The 24065-nt window shown below is 42.0% G+C and overlaps 1 protein-coding gene and 1 pseudogene across 2 annotated transcripts in view; both read left to right on the forward strand.

The window, feature by feature from the left end:
- Positions 1–12277, forward strand: part of TMEM65 (transmembrane protein 65) — a 32788-nt gene extending 20511 nt beyond the window's left edge. For both annotated transcript variants that reach the window (XM_066623148.1, XM_066623149.1), the window contains 6 exons: positions 3490–3534; positions 4248–4315; positions 4592–4646; positions 8012–8054; positions 9889–9994; positions 10737–12277. In XM_066623148.1, the coding sequence (XP_066479245.1) occupies positions 3490–3534; positions 4248–4315; positions 4592–4646; positions 8012–8054; positions 9889–9994; positions 10737–10835 (416 nt within the window). In that variant the 3' untranslated portion in view covers positions 10836–12277. The remainder of the gene's footprint in view (positions 1–3489; positions 3535–4247; positions 4316–4591; positions 4647–8011; positions 8055–9888; positions 9995–10736) is intronic.
- On the forward strand, positions 8996–9114 carry LOC136650245 (5S ribosomal RNA; annotated as a pseudogene).
- Positions 12278–24065: the final 11788 nt, after the last annotated feature.

Raw genomic sequence — 24065 nt, forward strand, 5'->3', positions numbered from 1 at the left:
CTGTCTTAACAGACGCAGGAGTATACTTTGGTCAATATCATGTATTTAAAACTCTCACAGTCCTGATACTATCTTGGCAAGTGACTTGCTGGCTTTGCCTTGACAGGCAGGTTGGAGAGAGAAACTACCTACTGTAGATACTGTGTTCTGAACTGATGGATCTGAGGCACAGAAACTAACTTCAGGTAAGATTATCCTTTAGTCTGTATATGTAGGCAAACTCTGTTTAAAGTTACTTTTTCTTTCCACTACTGTTTGAATTGGTTTGGGACTAGAACTACTATTTTATTTGTAGTATATTTATATTCTGCCCTTCCTCCATGAAAGAAAGTGTATATGGGATTCCTCACAACAACTGTGAGGCTAGGTCAATCCAAGACCAAGGTCTGGTTCAGATGTAATGCCAAACCATGTATTTGAATGAGCCTCGGATACATATGCTCTCATTCCCCTTGTCTGTTGCTTTCATGTTGGAACAAACCACAGCTCCATAGGATGTATTAACTCTAGCTTAGTCTAACTACAGTTACCTAACCAGAAGCTGAAACCGTAGTATGATCCTGATTTATTTAACTAGTGTTAAAATGAACCAGTTCCCCAAGTTTGTATATAACACAGAATGGTGGTTTTCCTAAAGTGAAAAGCAAAATCTTTCACCCCTCTTTCTTGTGTGAGCCTATGATGATCTGTGATTTGTTCATGTAGCAGTAATTATGATTTAGCATTGAATCTGAAGCAAATAATGACTGATCCCAGGGTGCCTGGCAAGCTTCATGACTTAGTGGGGATTAACCAAGGCCTCCCTGGCCTGAAGTCTAACACTTTATAACACATTGAAAACTATACCACACTGGATGTACTATGTATACAGTGTAATTCTAATTTTTTTGGACTGCTGATGTTACTCATTTTTCAAAACTTTTGCAAAACATCATCCTTACTATTCTTGGGTTACTAGTAAATGTGGTAATGTGTCTAGTGTCAGGCTGCAGTTTTCTGTCTGATAGTTAATTTTTTGTTTGTTCACTCTATAGCAGTGATTCCCAAACTGAGTACAGGACCCACCAGTGACCGAATTTTTGATGGTTCATGAAACTGAAAGGGCAAATTAGGCTGTGTGCATCAAGGGTTAAAAAAGCTGCTATAGCTAGAGCCTGTTTATTGTGATATTTTAACTACATATCTGACTCAATGTGGGTCCCCAGGACCTGTGTGGAGCCAGATTTGGCCTCACCTGAGCCTTCCTGAGGTGACTGCAGCTGTGCTCGTCACCTCTGGAGGTTCTTTTGAGACCCATGGAGTCTGTGCACAGCTTCCACGAGCCTCACAATGGCCTCCTGAGGTCCTAGAGAGGCACTTCAGGTTTTCAGGCAAAAACTGGAAGTGCCTCTGTAGGACCTCGAAGGCCATTTTGAGGCTTGTGGAGGCTGTGTGCAGCCTCCACGGCCCTCAGAACAACTCCGGACATGACTGGAGGAAAGCTCTGACTTTGTTCCGTGTGAAATTTGGTATTCACGTGGTTTCCAGGAAATTTCCAAACCCTTGCAAATAATGAGGCTCCACCTCTACCTGGAGCATTGCTCCCAATCACATTAAAGCCACACCTCTTGGCATTTATAAATCAGGCAGCAGCCTCTAGGGCAGGGGTGCTCAATACGTGGATCGCGATCTACCAGTCAATCGCGAGGCAAAATGAGTCGATCACCCCCCCTTCAGGTGCCTCTGCGAGGAAATGCCGCGAAGGGCGGTGGGGGAGAGGCGGCGGGGGAGCGAGCGAGCACGACACCCGTCTGTGAGCCCCTCCACGTGAGCATGAGGCAAGGGGGTTGACGCCCCTGCCCGCCCGCCGCCTGGGAGTCTCGGAGCAGCGCCCTTGGCCCAGCCCGCCTCCCCACTGGCGTCGGCTCCCAGTTGCGGAGCCCGGACCCACAGCAATGGCATCCAATGCGGCCGAGAGGGAGATCCTCCTCACCGAGCTCCAGGAGGTAAGGAGCGGCTGCCCTGCTTGCCTGCCTGCCTGCCTGCGCCCTCCTCCCCCAGGCCCCTCCTCGCCTGCCCGCTGCTCTCAGCTCCCTGCTGCAGCCGCTGCTCCTGGGCAGGACCCTGGTAGGCAGTGGGGCTTGCTCCCAGGGAAGGGTGGACTGCAACCCGATCCCCATCCTAGGCTGTCTACTCAGGTGTAAGACCCATTGTACTCAATGGGGCTTACTCCCAGGTAAGTATGGCTAGGATTGCAGCCTCACAGCCTAATCCTAAGCATGTCTACTCAGGAGTAAGTCCTGTTATATTCAGTGGGGCTCAAGGTACACCAACATACATTGTACACATAAATGTTCTATGTTATGATGGCTCGAACATTGTAAAAAAACTCTGGTAGATCTCCAGGCCTTGCTGGGTTTCAAAGTAGCTCTCGAGCCAAAAAAGTGTGAGCACCCCTGCTCTAGCGCCTCTAAAAAGTTTGAACCATTGCTCTACAGCAGGGGTGGCCAAACTTTCAACTTTAGGGCTCCTGGACCTTTAACAATTGTGTAGGAGTGAGAATTTCAGCAGGTGCAGCTTGTCATTTGTGAGATGACAACCTGCATCTGCCTGAATTTCCTCTTCTGTACAATTGTTAAAGGTTAAGGATCCCTAAAGTTGAAAGTTTGCCCACCCCTGCTGTAGAGCAATAAGTTTCCACTTAAACAACTAAGCTCCCTTTAAGAGAGTGTATCTATTGTAAATAGAATTAACCCATATTTAAGTTACTGAACATTGCATGAGGAAACTAGCAAAGATTCATTATTTTCTGCCAAATGTCAACTGCCAAGAGTTGAACCACTGACAAATATTAGATTGCTTCTCACAAGCAGCCTTACATCCCTTTGTGGTGGTGCCACTGATGGGTGTCACACAAAGTTTCAGCCTTGATCTGCTTTTATAAGTTCTTTGTGTGTATGGTAGGATGCTGAAGCATAGTAATGACTGGAGTAACTGAAATGATGAAATTTTATAGGAGTAGCAAAGTGATCTTAAAGTACCCTGTCACATTCTATGAGTAAAGGTAGATTTCTTCAAGATCAGATTAAGAGTGAATGGGGTGAATCCCATCAGTTCTCATTGGGCGTATTGGCTCTAGCGACTGCCGTGGTTAGAGAGTTTTTAGCCAACACTTCAGTTTTACAAATGATCAAGCACAATAATCTAATGGACAATTATCTTTTTTGTGAACTGGTGTTTCATTAGTGTTACTAAGAGATGGATAGTGCAACTGGCAAAATTTAGCTGAATAATCAAAACAGAACCTTAAGATTTGAGACTAGCTGCAGGAGATCGGGTTACTGAGCTGCAGTTCTTTTGCAAACTGGAAGCAAAAGCACCATATGAAAATATCGGAACTCTGTAGTAAAATGGGAATGTCACTGTTTACTTGGAAATTTTGCAGTTGTTGGAGAAAGGTACCAAATATCTATATTGATAATGCTTTCTTAATCTTTTTTACTTCTCTAGAGAAGTTGGAGGTTGCACCACCATCCACTGGACAGCTGAAACATGGTAAACTTAAGTGTGGTTTTTGTTTTTTAAAGCTACTTCAGAAGACTTTGCTGACATATTATTATAAATGATTGTTTATCTGAAGTCTAGTGCAGAACATGCAGTTGAAGGCAATGGACACTGAACCAGATATCTAGAGTTCTTAACTCAGACTTCTCCTGTTTCTTCCCCTCTCCCCATATTATGAACAAATTATGAAAACAGTAAAGATTTGTATAAACTGACAGGGTTTTCAAAAGTAATTCTTACTAGAAAACATTAGTGGAACGAGAGTAATGGGGTGGAAGGGGGAATAAGACACAGAATACGATATTATAACTATTCTGGCCAGACCTAGTTTGTTACTGGGCAAGGTTGATTCATGCCTAGAGACAGCTTATTTTCTCCCCAAGGTTCCTCTCATTCACAAAACTACATGGAGAAACCTTCATTAGAACTGCACTGGGCACAAATCACTGCCTGCAGCAGTCATTTCTGTGTTTACAATTCACTGAGCACAAACTGGCAGTGCTGGCTTATGTCCAGTGTCACATGGAGGGCCCTCCCTGTGAATTGGGCTGTTCACCGAAGTCTGTGTTTATGACCTTAAACACAGTCAATTTAACTTGTTTCTTCAAATTTCATAGATGAGAGAGATCAAGTGAAAAGTGTGCATATGTGTATGAGCATTGCCCTTTAAAAACATTCACACATTGTATTTGTTTTTCTTCTAGTGTTCTTCCACAATGCAATTCCTTTTGTAGGCTTTGGCTTTTTGGATAATGCAATTATGATTGCTGCGGTAAGTCACATTACCCTTGATGTCAAACTGAACTAAATTCGTTTCTCCTTAACTCAATACAGTAACAAATAGGTGTGAAACTGGCTTCAGGAAGTGTTTTATGATTTTTATTTCTTAATGTCTATCCTTATTTGAAGTGTACAATAGGCATGATGCCCTTTAGGTCTGCAAGGGGGAGAGAGAGCCTGCTGTTCTGAATGATGTATGGGTGAAGGGGCAAGTCGCTTCTCTAACTTCATTGAGTTCTGAAATTTTTTATTGCATTTTTATTTTTAGGGCACACAAATAGAATTATCAATAGGAATTGTCCTTGGAATTTCTACTATGGCAGGCAAGTAATGTATGTTAACTGGTTACTTTGGTTGTTCTTGTAGCTATTTGTTAGTCAATAACTGACTGTATGCGTAGGGAAACCTGTAACAGCTACTGATTCTTCGGGAAAGTAAATGTTTGATATTGGCATGAGATGAAAGCTTGTCACCAGATAATCTTATGAAGACTTGGCCCTCAGGCTCAAATCACCGCATTCACTTATAAGTCAATCCCACAGATAAGTCGAGGGCAGCTTCTGAGCCAAAAATCATCAAATTTTCTATGATCCTCAGATAAGTTGGAGATAAAACTGAGGGGTTTTGTGAAATTCTTTGAAATTGACTTAGCAGGAATTGTTCTGAGGCAGCAGCAATAAGCCAAAAAGAAAAAAAAATGACCCATTTTACTTTTTTCACCAAACAGGAACGGAGATGAAGGTGTTCATGGAAGTTGTAGTACAGTGCTGCACTTCCATAGCAGTAAGCCTCATACAGACTACAATTCCCATAAGCACCTTCACTTCTCTTCCTGTTTGAAGAAGCTAAAATAGCTACCTTTTTTGTTGCTGCCTCTGAATAATTACTGGTAAGTAAAATTACTCTATCCCCTCCTCATGTCCTGCTTATCAGCCCAGTCCTACCCCCACCTCACTGAGCAGCTGTTCTATTTACTGTATTGACCCATGTATAATTTTTTGATTTATACATGAGTGTATATGGTGCGCTTTCAGGAGAGAGTACGCTTTCCTGTATGTGTGTCCCTGCACACACCCATCTGGTCTGTCTCTAACCAGAAGAAAGGTAAGCAAAGAGGTTGCTTTACACCCTTCCCATTTTGAGTTCACAGTGAGAAAATAAAGGATAAAAAAACTTGCTTAAGAAGGGAACAATAGGCAGGTGAACAGATTGGTAGTGTTCCTACATGTTTCTAAAATGTTTGACTGCTTTGGTGAGCTTGAGCATGAATATTTTTTCCCAGCAGTCTTAAGGAATACGTTTGAAACTTTCATTGGAAAATGTTTGTGAAATTCATGTCAGTGTGGCTGTCCTTCTGTGGAAAGATAAGGTCCCTCTGCATGTTAAAAGCAACTTGAGGATGGTATTTTCTGTTGAAAACAAACTGAAGAGTTAAGTAGCCTCTCTATGTATTTATCTTTTTTCACACAAATCACCTGAGTTGCTTTGGGTGCAACACTCCCATTAATAGTATAACTTTGCTTATTGTGTAGTTTAGAGGTTTGGTTTACTGTGGGGAACTGGTGACCTAGCTCTTGCCATACCCAAACTTATCTGGCCAGCAATGCCCTTTCCCAGCACCTGATCCCAGAAGTGAATGATGGTGATGCATTTCTCGTCACATGATGTCACCAGCCACTTCTGGGTTCAGCAACCTGAAATAAGCCTAAAAATAGTGGTAAAGAGACCAGGGAAGGCAGGAGGGAATTTTCAAGTGTGTGGTTTTCATGCTCAGCAGCCCTATCCACTGTACCAAGCCTCCTGCCACTATTTTTAGGCTTGTGCCATGGTCTTGCTGCTGGGTGGTGGGCCTCCTGCTATGCCCTGAGGAATGTCTTATGACACATAGATTGGGAACCATTGATCTGGGTATTTGTACTCAAGCCCCCTTTCATCATTGCTAGTAGAGTAATAAAGGCAATTCTCCTCATATCTTGCACTTGAAATTATCTGTCATATTTTATGGTAGCTTATAATGTTCTTGCAGTCATAAATGTTTTGTAAACATTTTAAGAATAGTTTATATATGCAGAGTCATTAAAAACCCTATAGGATCCCTGGCATGGATCGTTGTAGAAAAGTCCAAAATATTTGTAATATATTAACCACCAGTACTTAAGGGAACATAAGTGACAGGGTAAAAAGAAACTTGGGCAGATGTCATTTGATATACAAAAGGATGCTATCCTTAAACATGGCTGCTGTCTCTGGGGATTGTTACCTCTGCTTTTGTATATGTTGCAGAGAGGATCTAGTCAAACAGTGAAGGTGTTTATTTCCAGGAAAAATGTTTTTCAATTCTCTCAAGGCATATTATCTTAACATGCAATTTAAAATCTAAATGCCATATATAAAGCTAGAGTATCAATATAGAAGTAATAAGTCTTTATTTATCAGGATTTTTAGCCCACCTTTTGACTCCTTCCCCAAAGGGTGCCCTCAAAGTACAGGTGGAGCCTATATATCTGCATTAGTCCCGTTCCGTGACTCAGTGCTATTAACAAAAAATGTGTTGTGCTAAATTCCATAGAGTTGTGCAAATACACTGCAGCCTGACACTTCTGGATGGAAGGAAACTAAGGCAGCTGTTATCAATCCCATCCCCTAGGCACTCAGCCCTCCCCATTGCCAGCTGTCCAGCTTCTTTCACATGGGATGCTGATCTTTTAAGAGTCCAGCCCTATGCATTTCTACTCAGAAGTAAGCCCCATTGTAGTCAATGGGGCTTACTCCCAGGAAAGTGTGGAGAGGATTGTAAGCTAAATCTCATGCTTTGCTTGGTGGGAAGGCTTGCTTGTGTCTGTGATAGCCTGCACCATGGGGGGGGGGAAGCGGTTGCCTACACCATCTCAATGGGGGGGAGGGGATTTGGCAAACACTCCCTGGGTTTTTTAAAGCAATCCCCTCTGTTGCTACCACACCTGCCCCTGTGTGAAAGTGAGTGAGTGAGAGAGAGAGCATGCTCCACCTTGCTGCATGTGTTCTGGCTACAGAGATTTTCTGCCCCCCCTTCCCCTCTTCAGCCTCTTTGCTGGCTCAGGGGCTCCAGGAGTGTTACTGTTCCTTTGCAAGGGGAACCTCTTTCAGGGCTCCAGGGCTATTTCCCTGCCTGGGCAAGGCAGAGCCTTTTTGCAGTGTTTTGGGCTGCCTGGAAATGGAGCAAGACACCAGTGCAGGGCAAAGGTGTGTGTGACTTTCAGTTCCCCCACTCCATTCCATTTGTGTTGAGACAAATCTGTGGATAAATAGGCTGCACCTGTAGTTACTATTGTATAACTAATTTTTAAAAAATTCTCTTAATTGTTTTCACATGGTCCAACACACCCTCTATTAGTCTACTAATTTTCCTACTATGATTTTATTTATTTTTGCAGTAGTCTGTGCAAGAGATATAATTTCCATGCACTGAATGGTGGTGGCATCTACCCAAATCTTTCATGTGTATTCTCTTAAGTGGACACCATATTAACTTTATTTTTCTGTGAGGCTCTATAGCAGAAACTGAACTAAGGTTCCAACAGAGGAAATGTGTTAAGATTTCTTATTTCTAGGAAGAATCCTGGGTTTTTTAGCTGTTAATATGCTAGTAGATGTGTTCTTCCAAAGAGTTGTATATTTCATATAATGCTTGTGGTTCTTCCATATTTAGCTGCTGCGTTGGGGAATCTTGTCTCAGACTTAGCTGGACTGGGGTAAGTCTTTGGTTGTACTCTTATAGATGTTTAATATTAAACAAATGTCTGGTATGCAAACATTAGGAAACAAACTTCAGTAAACCACATATGTCTGAGTCACAATGTAGCTAATATTTGTGTGATGCTCAGATTGTGTATGGTGCTGTTCAGAATCTAGAAGTGCTTCAGTTCTTGCCCACCTACCTTTGCCACAGTGATTGCAGGCAGAAGTTGGATATTAATAGAGGATGTAGTGCAGTAGTGACAAACACGGTCTGAATCCTAAGATTTTAGCAGTCCGTTATCTGTGTTTAAAGCTTTGGACTTGAGTTTGGCAGCAACATCCCTCCCCTCCAGTGTTACATGACAGGTTGCTTTGAAAATCTAATGTGGGATGGATAGCTGCTGTTCTGGGGGGGGGGGGAATCTCAAGTTGCATGAAGGCATGCCTAAAGCATTCTTTTAGATCCCATCCTTTGAATATGGTTGGATATCACCTTGTGCTTAACAAAACCTAATATCATTGGTGTTCTCAGAAATTGCTACACTGTCGCAGTGATCAACCCAAAATGAACCCAAATGAAACTGGGTACTCCACAGAGCAATAGATGTCTTGTATGCCATTCCAAGCAAGAAGCATGGATTACTGCTACATTGGCTAGTACTCAGGAGGGTAACTTCTTCCTGTAGGCACAAATGTGAAGTGTCAGTACTGTTAAGCTCAGGCAGCTAGCCAGCATTCTTCTAGTGCAGTGGCACTTGGGAAGATAGTTGAGGTGTTCGGTGATTAGAATTCAGTTGTTCAGACATTCTCCATTCACTTCAGACTATGCAGAAGGAATTTAAATTTCTTCTGTATGTGTACTGTGCTGGACATCTTTGTTTGCCTTTGGAAATTTGATAATCTTAGTTTTGCAATAGTAATGTCTTACTGCTGTGGGAGAAAGCAGTAGAGAGAGTTCCAGATCCAAGTAACCCTGCACATGCCCGATCTCATCTGATCTTGGAAGCTAAGCAGGGTCAGGCCTGGTTAGTACTTGGATGGGAGACTACCTGGGAATACTGGGTGCTGTAGGCTTATACCATAGTCTTTCGGACTATGGAAAGTCCGAACTAGGACTAGGGCAGGAGGTCTGGTCTAGAGGGTAGAGCCTCCATTTGCCTGAAGATTAACATCCACAAGGTCGCCAGTTCGAGGCCACCGGCACCGTGCGACCTTGAAGCAGCCGGCAAGCTGCAGCTGAGCTGTTCCATCTGCTCGGAGCGTGGGAGGATGGAGGCCAGAATGTTAAAACCAGATCGGAGTGTAACATCTTGAATGTGGTGGTTCTTGAAAGAGAGAACCTTCTTTCAATTTGTAAAAATCCCTGCGTGGATTTAATAAGCCTGCCTGTGTAAACCGCCTTGAATAAAGTCTTGAATAAAGACCAAGAAAGGCGGTATATAAATACTGTATATTATTATTATTATTATTTCGAGACTGAAAGTTGCCTACCAGATTCAGTCCTTGGCATCTCCAGCTAGGGCTGAGAGACTCCTTTTTTTGAGTCTGAGGCTTCCCCGGGACAGCTTCTGCTAATCAAATACAGAGCTAAATGGACCTTCTGTATAATACAACCAAGTGTTGCCTGCCGCATTTGGTCTATTTTGTGCACTTACACAAAGCAATTTTATGTAGCACCATTGAAATACCAGTTTTCCAGCTCTCTGTGCTTACCAATGGGCAGGTTTGGCAATACAGATTTTCATGGAACAGCATCTTTAATAATTGCTCTCCTGCATCTAGTCATACTGGAGCATTCTCCACTGGCATATTCTCAAATACTTACAGTCAAAACTTTTTTCCTACCAGTCTTGCAGGCTATGTTGAAGCTCTGGCCTCCAGGTTGGGTCTCTCCATTCCTGAACTAACACCCAAACAAGCTGACATGTGGCAAACGCGTCTTAGTGCACACTTGGTAAGTGTGTTGTATGTATAAACAAAAAGTGTGCCTTTGCTTAGTGAGAGGTTGAATTGACTGCAAGTACTGTGTAGTTTAGTGGCATCTCAGTAGAGTCAAATCCACTAGCTGGATAAAACAAAGATACAAAATATTTTCCAAAACTCTGTGAGCTTATGGACATTTATCAACTGATTTCAGCAGTAGGATCTATGGATGCACAAGCTGTGTGTTTCCAAATCTTCACTCATATCAAGTTGGATAGATAATCAAGTCTGCAAATGTTTTGCTTTAATATATTTGTATACTTTGCATCATTTTGATCAGTAGCATTCTTGGCAAGTGCAAAGCAGCAATGAGGAACTGTAACTAGAAGATCAGATTATTCCTGAGCACTAGATCACATTTGTAAATACTATCTGTATGTTTCTAAGTATTTAGTGTCTATAGGAATAAACTCTTCCAAAAACAGAAGCAGAAGCCCTCAATGGGAATAAACTCTTCTGAAAATAGAAGCAGAAGTCCTTAATGATGTATGTTCAGTACCAGATTGTGCGTTCTATGTTGAAATGGTTTTTGGAAAGAGGAGGATTGCAGAAATAGGGTTAACCTTACTATTTTAGTAATGCATAGTGGACCAATGATCTGAAAAACTGGGCCTTCACCATATACAAACTGCTACCAGTATTTTCAGTATCTGAACTAGTCCTTAGTTGGTAACTGCATTGTGAACAACCCATTCTTTCTTTTTGTTTTTTAGGGTAAGGCTATTGGAGTAGCCATTGGCTGCCTTTTAGGAATGTTTCCATTGTTCTTCTTTGGAGATGAAGAAGAAAAAAAACTGGATGAAAAAAATTAACCTTTTTACAGTGCTTCTGAACTAATGTACCTCAGTTATACGCTGTCAATATTTAGGATTTAACAGACAGTAACCATGTGTAGAATGGGGAACAAAACAGCATGCCATTTTATGGAAACACTAACTTATTGTGGCTTTGTCTTAGTATATCTTTTTATAAGGGGTTTTCCTTTTTTAAATGTAAATTGTTGATGTGTGTATTTCACTTACAATAGATGTTTACCATTCTCTCCTCCCTCTCAGCTCAGTCGAGGGCTATTACTTTATTTGCCTGCCACCTATGTACTGTATGGTTTTGGGGTTTGCATATTTACTTAGCATTTTGTAAATGCATGGCACAAATTGCCCTTGTTACTTACCAGACCCTCCATTCCAGACTTTCTGTGGAACTAGGCGACAGATGGCTCGGGTCATATTATGCCTTGATAGCCCTGCTGCTTTTATTTGACCTGAGCCACCAGTTGTGTGTGCCCAACACCAGACCTGTTTGAACAAAGCATAACTCGAAATAGTGCTGGATATCTGCTGAACCAGGTTAATTGCAACATCTAGAGTTTCCCTTCCTCCAGAGTAAGCAACTCAGGATCTTGCCCAATGACTATGTGAAGCCATTCAGATTCATCACAGTTTCAAATGCTGTCTCCAATATGAAATTCCATGGTGGCTGCTTAGAATGCATCTTTCATGCTTTCAACTGGCTGCTTATGATCAGGCAATCCTAAATGTTGAGATCTTAACTAATATATCTGCAGGAATATGGTTTGGAAATGAGTTTGCCCCATTTGGCTTTGGAAAGTTATGCAAAACCTTTTGTTCCTGTGGCAACAGATGGCAAAAGCTGCTTAATTATTTTTCTAGTTGTATCACTCAATTTTTTTTTGCATCAGTATTTTTGGAAATTAGTTTGATTTCAGTTAGTGTGTATGCTGTCATCTCCCTGCTTTTCCAAAAAGAAACAACATAGCCTTCATCTATCTGAACTTCATTCCTGGACTCAAAGCATTTGGGATACTCCCCAACAGAATACAGGACCGATTGGTAACTTGTGAGAGTCTGCGTTTGTGCAGGACTATGTATGTATGTGATGGATAATAGCAGGAAATGAGCAGTATATGGTACAGTTTGACGGTGGGTGGGATTTAGATGAATGTAGGAGAGCTGATGATTAGTATAAAACAAGGTTAATCCTTGAATAATTTAGCTTCAGGAAAAGTGTCTGCCTTCAGTCTGAAACAGAGTTTGGTTGGCTATTTCCAAATGTCTCCTGCTCTAGAAACTCAAAGGAATTATTGTCCTGTCTCTTTGAATATTAACTGGGAAGAAGTGGTAGTCTGGATATGTGTAGGATGTTTTTAACTTTCTAAATTTGACAGTCTGGGTGCAGGGCTCTTCTCTGTAGATCATAACATAAATAAACTTGTTTACTGTTTCATTTATTAGAACCTAGGGGTTTCTTTCTTCTTTGCCTCTTGATTTTGCAATCATACTTGATATCCAATATCCAATGTGACTTTTATTTGTTGGAACTTAGAATTTGAACATGTGTTCTATATACATGGTTCTTAGTACCTCCTATGCGCTGAGGCCTGGTCTACCTCTTTATCCCATTACTGGACCTCCAGTTTCCTGTCTTATATTTCCAGTTGGATGCTTCTTAGTTTTAAACTCAGTGGGCCAGATGCAACCATTGTGTGCATGAGAAAGGGAAAGTAAAGCTACTTTTCCCTTTAAGAACAAGACTACAGTTCCTAGAAATTCAGGGAACTGCAGTTATCAAATTAAAGTTGGAATAAGCCAGGATATCAAATGAAAATCTCATCCTGGCTTGTTCTTACTCTCTTAGATACCACAGTTATGTGAATATGTAGGTAATGTGAACAGCATAAGCTTTCATTTTTCCTCTATGCATGAACTGGTAGCTTCTTTAAGCACATCTGCATAATGTATCAGGCTAATATGTCCAAGATAAAACTTGTTGTCTTTCCTCCCAAGTCACTAGTCCTTGTATACCCTCCATATTCATTGATAGCATCACTGTCTACTCTGCTGAACAGACACAAAACCTTGGCTTTCTTTGACTTCTCTCTCTCCTTTTGCATCCCATCTTCAATCTATTGCTCAGTCATGCTATTTGTCCCTTCTACAGCATTGCAAGAAAACTGAGAAAACTCTGGTTCCTGTTCTAGTTATCTCTCACTGCAACTACTCTTGGTTCTTCAACTGTACCACCTTAGTCTCCTTGCCTCTATTCCAAATCTGCTGCCTAAATAAGCCCCCCTCATCGTTCTGGCCATATGATGTCCCTCCTTACCTCTATACATTGGCTTCTTATCCGCTCTTGGATTTAGCGCAAACTTCTTGCCTTAGAAGCCTTCTGTGGTCCTACTCTTAATGAATTCCTGTCCGTCACCATTATACTTGGAACTGCCTGTTATAATGCTAATTTGATGGTAAATCACTTCCTTGAAATCCCCCCTGAAAACCTACTTGTAGCCTACATGTCCATGTAGCCATGTGAACCCTTAGTCCCTATGCACTACAATAACCAAGCCCAAGTGTCTAAACGAAGCAAACATGCATTGTTTCCTTGTTTACTCCACCTCTGCTTCCCATGTCTTCTCTGTTCAATCTACACTGAATTTTGGATTAAAATTCTCTTGAGGCAGTGATCTGCCCTGTCCTACTTGTAAAGCACCATGCTGATGTTACTAAATTAATACTAGTTGCAGAAGCAGTATCCATAAATTCACAAAGGTAGTATTTTTGAATGTATGTGAGTTAACTCTTCCTCCTCATAACAGGATTGAGATCTTTCACTCTTATTCTCTCATTTCAAATTTTAAAGCCACACTTTGAGAGAACTGTTTCTTAAATTCAACTGTTTCTTAAATTTGCAACTCTAACTTTGCCCTCCACAGCAGTTTAAGTAAGCTTTCCATCTAAACCAGTGGTGTTCAAACTTTTTCAAACCCCTAGAGCAGCTATTTTCAACCTTTTTTGTCTCACAGAATGCTAAGATTGTCAAGGTACATCATCAGATCTTTTACAATTGGCAAGGCACACTATACTAATGGCTGGGGGCTTGCATCCCCCAGTGGCCCTACTAATATATGACCTCGCGCCAAAGGTCATATACTATGGCATACACCTTGTGTATTATGGCACACCTGCTGACCATTCATGGCACACCATTATGCCACACGACACAGTAGTTGAAAATAGTTGCCCTTGGCTTTATAAATGCCAAGGAGGATCATTGTAATGGTGATTGGGCAGCAGTGATCCCCTCAAGTAGGAACTTGTTTAATCCTTAATTCATATAGCCTAATTTGCCCTGTCAGTTTCACAACCCAACAAAAATTGGGTCACTACCCCTTGGTGGGTCCCAGTCCCACAGTTTGGGTATCATTGATCTAAACCATGATTTGGATTAAAGAGTACCACTCCTCTGTTAGAATAACTTGTAGCTAAATGTGACTCTGATTATGGCTTGGTTTTTCAATATCAAATTAGACACATTTGGCAGCTGCTCAGGGTATGATCTGGAACAGGGGTATCAAACCCGTTTCATACAGAGGGCCCAAGTTGGCATTCATGCTGCCTGCTGTTGACCGGAAGTGACATCATTAAGCAGAAAGTAACATTGTTAAACAGATGATTGCCAGAAATAAGCACTAATGTTCTCACCTAGAAACTAATTAGCTGCAGATGACACAAAAGAAAATGTTCAAATCTTGTTCATATTTTCAAGGTACAACTAGCCCAATTATCAAGTTGGGAGAGCCCAGTCATAATTTGGGCCAGATAAACTGCTTCTGGGGGCTGCATTTGGCCCACAGGCCTCATGTCTGACATCCCTGATGTGGAAGGAGAAGCAGGATGCTTAACTGCCTCCCCCCCCCACACACACACACACATGTACACACATACTACCCAGGGTGCCAAGATGCAAGCTTGTTACAGCTGGTGATTGTAAAACAGGGGTTCATGCAGCAGATAACGTAAACAAAATGTGTTTTCCTTCACTGTGGAATTGATCCTTTTAGGGTTCAAAGAATTGTCAGATGGTGGTGAGTACTGAGTATAGCATTAATAATTCTGACAGCAACTCTTAAAGTGATTTTGTTTACTCTTCGGAAATAAAGATGTTTGATTTCCATTAAATTGTCTTAATTTATGTATGATATTGATGGTGTGGGCAGATACCGCTGCCCGAACGGCCCCTCCTGACCGAGGAGTTAAGTCAGATAGAGGTTAAAAGAGAAGATGTTTCAGACCTCATTGATAAATTAAAGATCAATAAGTCACCGGGCCCTGATGGCATCCACCAAGAGTTATAAGGAATTGAAGAATGAAGTTGCTGATCTCTTGACTAAAATATGCAACTTGTCCCTCAAAATGGCCATGGTGCCAGAAGATTGGAGGATAGCAAATGTCACGCCTATCTTTAAAAAGGGAAAGAGGGGGGACACGGGAAACTATAGGCTGGTCAGCCTAACATCTTACCCGGTAAGTTGGTGGAATGCCTCATCAAAGATAGAATCTCAAAACACATAGATGAACAGGCCTTGCTGAGGGAGAATCAGCATGGCTTCTGTAAGGGTAAGTATTGCCTCACGAACCTTATAGAATTCTTTGAAAAGATCAACAGGCATGTGGATGCAGGAGAACCCATAGACATTAAATATCTGGACTTTTTAAAGGCATTTGACACGGTCCCTCACCAAAGGCTACTAAAAAAACTCCACAGTCAGGGAATTAGAGGACAGCTCCTCTCATGGATTAAGAACTGGTTGAAGGCTAGGAAACAGAGTGGGTGTCAATGGGCAATTTTCACAATGGAGAGAGGTGAAAAGCAGTGTGCCCCAAGGATCTGTCCTGGGACCAGTGCTTTTCAACCTCTTCATAAATGACCTGGAGACAGGGGTGAGCAGTGAGGTTGCAAAGTTTGCAGACAACACCAAACGTTTCCAAGTGGTGAAGACAAGAAGTGATTGTGAGGAGCTCCAGAAGGATCTCTCCAGAATGGGCAGCAAAATGGCAGATGCGCTTCAATGTCAGTAAGTGTAAAGTCATGCACATTGGGGCAAAAAATCAAAACTTCACATATAGGCTGATGGGTTCTGAGCTGTCTGTGACAGATCAGGAGAGAGATCCCGGGGTGGTGGTGGACAGGTCAATGAAAGTGTCGACCCAGTGTGCGGCAGCAGTGAAGAAGGCTAATTCTATGCTTGGGATCATTAGGAAAGGTATTGAGAACAAAACGGCTAATATTATAATGCCATTGTACAAATCTATGGTAAGGCCACACCTGGAGTATTGTGTCCAGTTCTGGTCACCGCATCTCAAAAAAGACATAGTGGAAATGGAAAAGGTGCAAAAGAGAGTGACTAAGATGATTTCGGGGCTGGGGCACCTTCCTTATGAGGAAAGGCTACGGCGTTTGGGCCTCTTCAGCCTAGAAAAGCGTCGCCTGAGGGGGGACATGATTGAGACATACAAAATTATGCAGGGGATGGACAGAGTGGATAGAGAGATGCTCTTTACACTCTCACATAACACCAGAACCAGGGGACATCCACTAAAATTGAGTGTTGGGAGAGTTAGAACAGACAAAAGAAAATATTTCTTTACTCAGTGTGTGTTTGGTCTGTGGAACTCCTTGCCACAGGATATGGTGATGGTGTCTGACCTGGACGCCTTTAAAAGGGGATTGGACAAGTTTCTGGAGGAAAAATCCATTACGGGTTACAAGCCAGGAAGCATATGTGCAACCTCCTGATTTTAGAAATGGGCTATGTCAGAATGCCAGATGCAAGGGAGGGCACCAGGATGAGGTCTCTTGTTATCTGGTGTGCTCCCTGGGGCATTTGGTGGGCCGCTGTGAGATACAGGAAGCTGGACTAGATGGGCCTATGGCCTGATCCAGTGGGGCTGTTCTTATGTTCTTATGTGTTGAAATATTTCAGACAGTAGTCAGCACTGTCACTTGATCTAGCAGATGGACTGAAACACTACTTGTATCCCCATCCTCTTGGTTGAACAGAGTGCCAGAACAAAAACCTAGCCAAGTCTCAGCTATTGCAACTGATCTCATTTTTTAAATACTATACAATATTGAGTTCATTTAGTATTGTTTGTTGGCTTGCACATGTAAATTTGGGTGCATTTTGTTAATGTATGTCAGAGTACTGTACTGCAACCAATGTTTTTAAACAAGAAAACATGAACTACTAAAGTATCTTATAAAAACAAAATATAACGGTAAATATAAACATTGCTGGTATGCTGAAAATGTCTTAAGTAGTAGAGTCAAAGAAAATATGAACAATGCCTAGAAGTTTGTAGGCACTGTTCTTATTCTCTCCTAGGATCGGTGGATATAATCTCATCTAGAGGTATGACCCAAATATGGGGGGAGACTAAAATTCAGATTTGTCTGCTTTGAAAATTAGTTGAGGGAATAGGGAATAGAGAGGACCACTAGTGCACAGGAAATCCTATGTTGGTTAATTCAGTAGAACATGGAATTTTTGCTGATGTACCTTGTTTTATGGGGAGTAAAACTCCATTGACTGAAATTTTTCCTTCACAATTGCCAGCAAAATGTCAGGAGCCTGTCTTCTTCTAGTCTTTGTCATCCTAGCTACACACAATGAACTAAATCAGTGTTTCTCAACCTGTGGGTCGCGACCCACTAGGTGGGTCTCCATTTTAATATTTTATTTTTAATATGTTAAGACTTGATGCTACTACGGTATGTGACTGCATTTGGCAAAATGTTATAGATCTGTACTTTGAACAGGCTACTATGTATATGCTTTTAACAGTATTAAATGGGACTTACTCCTGGGTAAGTGTGGGTAGGATTGCAGCCTAGAATTATTAAAAAAATTTCTTGCTTGATGATGTCGTGTCCAGTCATGACATCACTTCCAGTGGGTTCTGAAAGATTCTCATTCTAAAAAGTGGGTCCCTGTGTGAAAGATTTGAGTACCACTGAACTACATAATGGGTAAAAAGCTTGAATAAGTGGAGTGGGGGGAAACGTTTTGGAAAAAGGATGGCATTAAATTAGAACAGCGAAGATTTGCAGCAGCTGAAACATGAATCAAGTTCAGATTGAATAAATGAATAATCCATTATTTTGTAACTTCTATTAATTCTTGCTTCTCCACTTGTTTATAATAATCTTTGACTGACTTGATCAAATTCCAATCCAGTTCTCAAAGGTGTCACAAAAAAGCTGATTAAGAGCTAAATATCAAGCTGTTCATGGCCATCTGTACTTTGTGCAGTTGTGTTTGTATTAAAGTACCTGAACGTTTCAACATACCTAATAGAGCTGCTTAAACCTTACATTTTTCCAGGCATGGTAACTGGGCAGGCAGTATTGTGTGGATCTGCAGACAACTTTTCAAACCATTGTTCCAAAATAACCTCACAATCCTTATTAGACATCTTGTGGCAGATGCTGTGGAGTTGTATGCTTGAAGACTGCTTATTCTTAACCTATTAGTTAGCTTTTCCCCTTGTAGCTCTGAATGCTCAAGGGGAACCTGATTGTAACAGCTGCAGGTAACACTTGCCAGAGATGTGAACTCTATGGAATGAGCTTGTGTGAAATATATAGTTACAAGCACTCTCTTTTGGACTGTGGTTTGCCTTCCTCTTGGAAGCCCCAGGACAGATTTGTTTTAATAGAACTTCAGTTCTAAACAAAGCATTTGGTATTTCACTTGAGGAACACCATGATATTTAGTCCTGTGTTAAAAAGCTTTGTGGCACTTTTGCAAAATGATCAGTCTTGGGAACTAGAGATCACTATCACTCTAAGTGATGCTGTGGTCACCATGAACATCTGTCAATGGCCAAGCAATTTGAGTTGGCTCTGAATTCTGTCCCTTTTTTCCTCTTCACGTTGTGTTTCCAGTCTGGTGGCTTCTGATTGTTATGGAATATCTCTACCAATTTGATGATTCTTTTCCCCATGCTTAAGGTCTCTGTGTAAACTCACCAAAGGTAAGGTTGACTGGTGACTAGAAGGTGGATATTTTCACTCATGGTATTGCATTGCACAGTAGTCTTACACATTTTTTAGTGAAGTGCCTTTGTGTGCTTTAGTCAAATGAAAGTGACATTGATTCTCTCTGGGGCAGATTGTGCTGTCATAGAGTGGAGGTGGTACAAGTCTGACCTGAGTTTGCCTCTTCACAAAGCAAGCCAGAGAGAGAGAGAGAGAGAGATCCATTGACGGGCCTGCTAAAAGTTCCTTCCTCCCTGGTCATCTGAGTTTAATGGCTGCAGCAGGACTTTCTGTATTGGAAGCCCATCAACCCATTTCTACCCAGTCCACAGGTGTACACATTTTATTCCTGTTGCGTATATGCAATGTTGGGCAGAAATAGATTGAGGTATAGGATCCCCCATCTGAGTCATTTTTACCAGCACATTCCATCTTTGAATTCCTTTGTATTTTTAAGACCCACCCCGATATCTGACTAGAAGTTTGCTTCTTCCTTTCCCCCCCTATTCAGTATATTTATGACATTAAAAACTGGCCAGTTCTAAATAGCCAAAAAATATCCTTGCCTTTTTTAGAAGCCTGTTTTTGTGTTTCTAAACTTTCTAAACTTCTGAGCTTTGCAGTTTTCCTTGTGGTTGACTTCTCCATATAGACTCATCAACTGTAAGCCAATGTGGTTATGATCCTCCTAGAAACTTGTATTGGAATAGTTAGCTGCTTCTGGGGTTTGCGAGAGATTGTTGTGGTCCACCAGGATCTGTGTGATTCATGGCTGCTTAGGAGCAAGCCTGTTGGGACACATTTTGCAGCACTCCTGTGAATATGTACAGCTTCACTATGATGTTCCCCCATCTACAATGCTGGCATGTTCTAGTTGTAGTGTGCAATACTAAATCCTTGTGGCAGGGAAAACCCTGAGGTTGCAACTTAGTCTATTGGGAAAGAAATTGACTTGTTTGGTATCTTTTTTTAATTTAAAACACCTGTTTTAGTAACCAAGAAAAGCAAATATAACTTTTTTCATCAATTTGAAACAAATATGTTGGGTCCAGGGTATCAAAACAAATGATAGCTTGTTTTGACTCAACCTAAAATTCCTTGGTTGAGTTGAACCTGAATCAGAACTGAACACACAAAGTGGTAGCCAAAAATAGATAAAATCTGGCATTTAGATTCCTTTGGGGTGTGGTGAAATGCCTCTATGCACTAGCTGAATTTGCTCACTGGGATAGAAGTTTCTCCAATCTGTAAAGAAGGGAGGAGGAGCAAGTGATAGGCAGAGCCAAGGACTTGCTGTTGTCTTGAGTTAACCACAGGCTGTCAAGTAGCAAGGTCAGAGTCAGCTCTGATACTGTAAGTGAGCCTGCCTGAGAAGTTCGTGGCAGAGGGCTCACCTCCTCTCACCAAGGCTCCCTTTTGTGTTAAAATCATCTCCACTTATATGGGGTGCTTAAACATATGGAACCACCACCATTGCAATGGTATTGGCTTCACTACCTCTCAAGGGCTATTAAGTCAGTGTCTTATTTACTGCATTTTAGATGCTGCCAAGATGGTTGATAGTTTATCATGTTCAAAACAAAGACTTTACCAAAGACATTGCAAAGCAGCAAACACATCTTGGGTCATTGATGGTCTCTGAGAACACGATCTCTTTGACCTGGGCTGCTTTTATTCTGCCTTCTCTCTGGAGGTGCATGTCTAAGGAACTACTAGGAAGGTGGCTGAGGGGCTGCCCCACCAGTTTCTATTTGATTACTTGCTAGTGGTCAGTAGATGCATCCTAGACCCCAACCTTAGCAGATCAGTTTTAAACTACCACCAGCTATGGTGTGACTGATGTATGGTCATACATGCACATGTGAACATCTCAAAGCTGGAGTGTAGCTGGTGTAAGAGATGACTCTGACCTTGAAAATAGGATCCATGAAATTAGGAAGCTGCAAAGGCATGCAGTGTATTTTGAGGAACAGATGCTTTTCCATGTTCCCGGTATGCATGTGTTAAAAAAAAAATACACAGGTGGCCCTCGGTATCTGTGGGTATTTGGTACCCACAGATTCCTAACTTATGGGGTTGCCAACCTGTGTGTCTATGTTTTTTACACACACCAGAACTTAGTTCTGATTGGGTTTGGAGGCTTTGGGGTGCCCAAACATTCAAACATCTGGGGATGATATCCATGGGGGGTTCCATGAACGGAACCCCTGCGGATAACAAGGGCTGCCCTGTATATTTAAAATAATCAAAAACAAGAGTTTCTACTGCTCTCTCATGCTAAAGGCTGGAAACTTTGTAACCCTACCTCTTCCCCTCCTCAATTTCTGATTGCAAGAAGGGGGGAAGGAGTACAGTATGTTCCGAGATGTGCTTTTAGGGTTGTTTGAGTAGCTACTGTTGAATTGCAATTATTCCTCTGCCAGAGGAACACTGTTTTAGGAAGTAGCAGGGGCGTCAGTATCAAAACTACAGTAAGTAGCCCAAACTCTGTCACAAAGTCTGCAAGTTTCTGATCACTGAGAACAACCAACAGGTAAAAGTTTTCTTAAGAAGAGTGAAAAGCATTCTTCCCTTAAATGTACTGTAGCTGCAAAGCTGGGCTCCATCACGAATTTCAGGCAGTTATTCACTGGATTAAATAAAAGTCAATCTGTTCATTATAAATCAACATCAATGTAAAAATTTTTGTAAGTTTTTTAAATACTCAGGTCCTTTGAATTCCTCAGATTTTGAAGCTGATAATTTACTTTACACAGCATTATAAATCCACTAAAGATGTTCAGTGCTTTCAGCAGCAGCCACAAAAAGCCAGGTAAGCATTATGTGCTGCATCAGAGCAAATGGCTTTCTATAGTGTTAGATTAGAAGGATGCAAATTCTTGAAAGCAATGGCCCTTCCATTAGCCACCATGGTAAATTAGTGCACAAAAGACCAAGGCAAGGAGCAGCTGCTTACCTAAGTTTCCAAATCTCTTCCAGCAGCATGGGGGGGGGGGGGGAGAGAGATGGATCCAGGGTTGTACACATTGAGCAGCTGGTTGCAGATAAAGCTTACATTTTCACTGCTAACTCAAATACAAGTTGCAGTTGCATCACAGGATCTGAGTAGCATGCTCTAGAATCACTCACATTTATGTGTAATCCAGGTTCTACATTCCACAACTCTAATGTTGCAAGGGAACCTGTGGTCTGTGGTTCAGCTCACTTCTTTGCCACTCTTAATGATTTTTTGCTTTGAGTACCTGCTTGGGTTAGATCATTGCTCTCTTGAAGTCCATATGCAGGATAATCCTAAACATTAAAAGTCTGGACAAATAAGATCAGCACCAACTCTTTGAAGTAAATGAAAACTCTCCTTCCGTAAATGGAAGTCTTGCCCTAATGAAGAGAATAAAAAGGAACATAAACTGTGGCAAAAGAAATGTAAGAAGGTGATAGGGGAGGCCAAGCGAGACTATGAGGAACGCATGGCCAGCAACATTAAGGGGAATAATAAAAGCTTCTTCAAATATGTTAGAAGCAGGAAACCCGCCAGAGAAGCGGTTGGCCCTCTGGATGGTGAGGGAGGGAAAGGGGAGATAAAAGGAGACTTAGAGATGGCAGAGAAATTAAATGAGTTCTTTGCATCTGTCTTCACGGCAGAAGACCTCGGGCAGATACCGCTGCCCGAACGGCCCCTCCTGACCGAGGAGTTAAGTCAGATAGAGGTTAAAAGAGAAGATGTTTCAGACTTCATTGATAAATTAAAGATCAATAAGTCACCGGGCCCTGATGGCATCCACCCAAGGGTTATTAAGGAATTGAAGAATGAAGTTGCAGATCTCTTGACTAAGGTATGCAACTTGTCCCTCAAAATGGCCATGGTGCCAGAAGATTGGAGGATAGCAAATGTCACGCCTATTTTTAAAAAGGGAAAGAGGGGGGACCCGGGAAACTATAGGCCGGTCAGCCTAACATCCATACCGGGTAAGATGGTGGAATGCCTCATCAAAGATAGGATCTCAAAACACATAGACGAACAGGCCTTGCTGAGGGAGAGTCAGCATGGCTTCTGTAAGGGTAAGTCTTGCCTCACAAACCTTATAGAATTCTTTGAAAAGGTCAACAGGCATGTGGATGCGGGAGAACCCGTGGACATTATATATCTGGACTTTCAGAAGGCGTTTGACACGGTCCCTCACCAAAGGCTACTGAAAAAACTCCACAGTCAGGGAATTAGAGGACAGGTCCTCTCGTGGATTGAGAACTGGTTGGAGGCCAGGAAGCAGAGAGTGGGTGTCAATGGGCAATTTTCACAATGGAGAGAGGTGAAAAGCGGTGTGCCCCAAGGATCTGTCCTGGGACCGGTGCTTTTCAACCTCTTCATAAATGACCTGGAGACAGGGTTGAGCAGTGAAGTGGCAAAGTTTGCAGACGACACCAAACTTTTCCGAGTGGTAAAGACCAGAAGTGATTGTGAGGAGCTCCAGAAGGATCTCTCCAGACTGGCAGAATGGGCAGCAAAATGGCAGATGCGCTTCAATGTCAGTAAGTGTAAAGTCATGCACATTGGGGCAAAAAATCAAAACTTTAGATATAGGCTGATGGGTTCTGAGCTGTCTGTGACAGATCAGGAGAGAGATCTTGGGGTGGTGGTGGACAGGTCGATGAAAGTGTCGACCCAATGTGCAGCGGCAGTGAAGAAGGCCAATTCTATGCTTGGGATCATTAGGAAGGGTATTGAGAACAAAACGGTTAGTATTATAATGCCATTGTACAAATCTATGGTAAGGCCACACCTGGAGTATTGTGTCCAGTTCTGGTCGCCGCATCTCAAGAAAGACATAGTGGAAATGGAAAAGGTACAAAAGAGAGCGACTAAGATGATTACGGGGCTGGGGCACCTTCCTTATGAGGAAAGGCTACGGCGTTTGGGCCTCTTCAGCCTAGAAAAGAGACGCTTGAGGGGGGACATGATTGAGACATACAAAATTATGCAGGGGATGGACAGAGTGGATAGGGAGATGCTCTTTACACTCTCACATAATACCAGAACCAGAGGACATCCACTAAAATTGAGTGTTGGGCGGGTTAGGACAGACAAAAGAAAATATTTCTTTACTCAGCGCGTGGTCGGTCTGTGGAACTCCTTGCCACAGGATGTGGTGCTGGCGTCTAGCCTAGATGCCTTTAAAAGGGGATTGGACGAGTTTCTGGAGGAAAAA

Source organism: Tiliqua scincoides, chromosome 4 (genome assembly GCF_035046505.1).
Source record: "Tiliqua scincoides isolate rTilSci1 chromosome 4, rTilSci1.hap2, whole genome shotgun sequence".
Lineage (NCBI taxonomy): Eukaryota > Metazoa > Chordata > Lepidosauria > Squamata > Scincidae > Tiliqua > Tiliqua scincoides.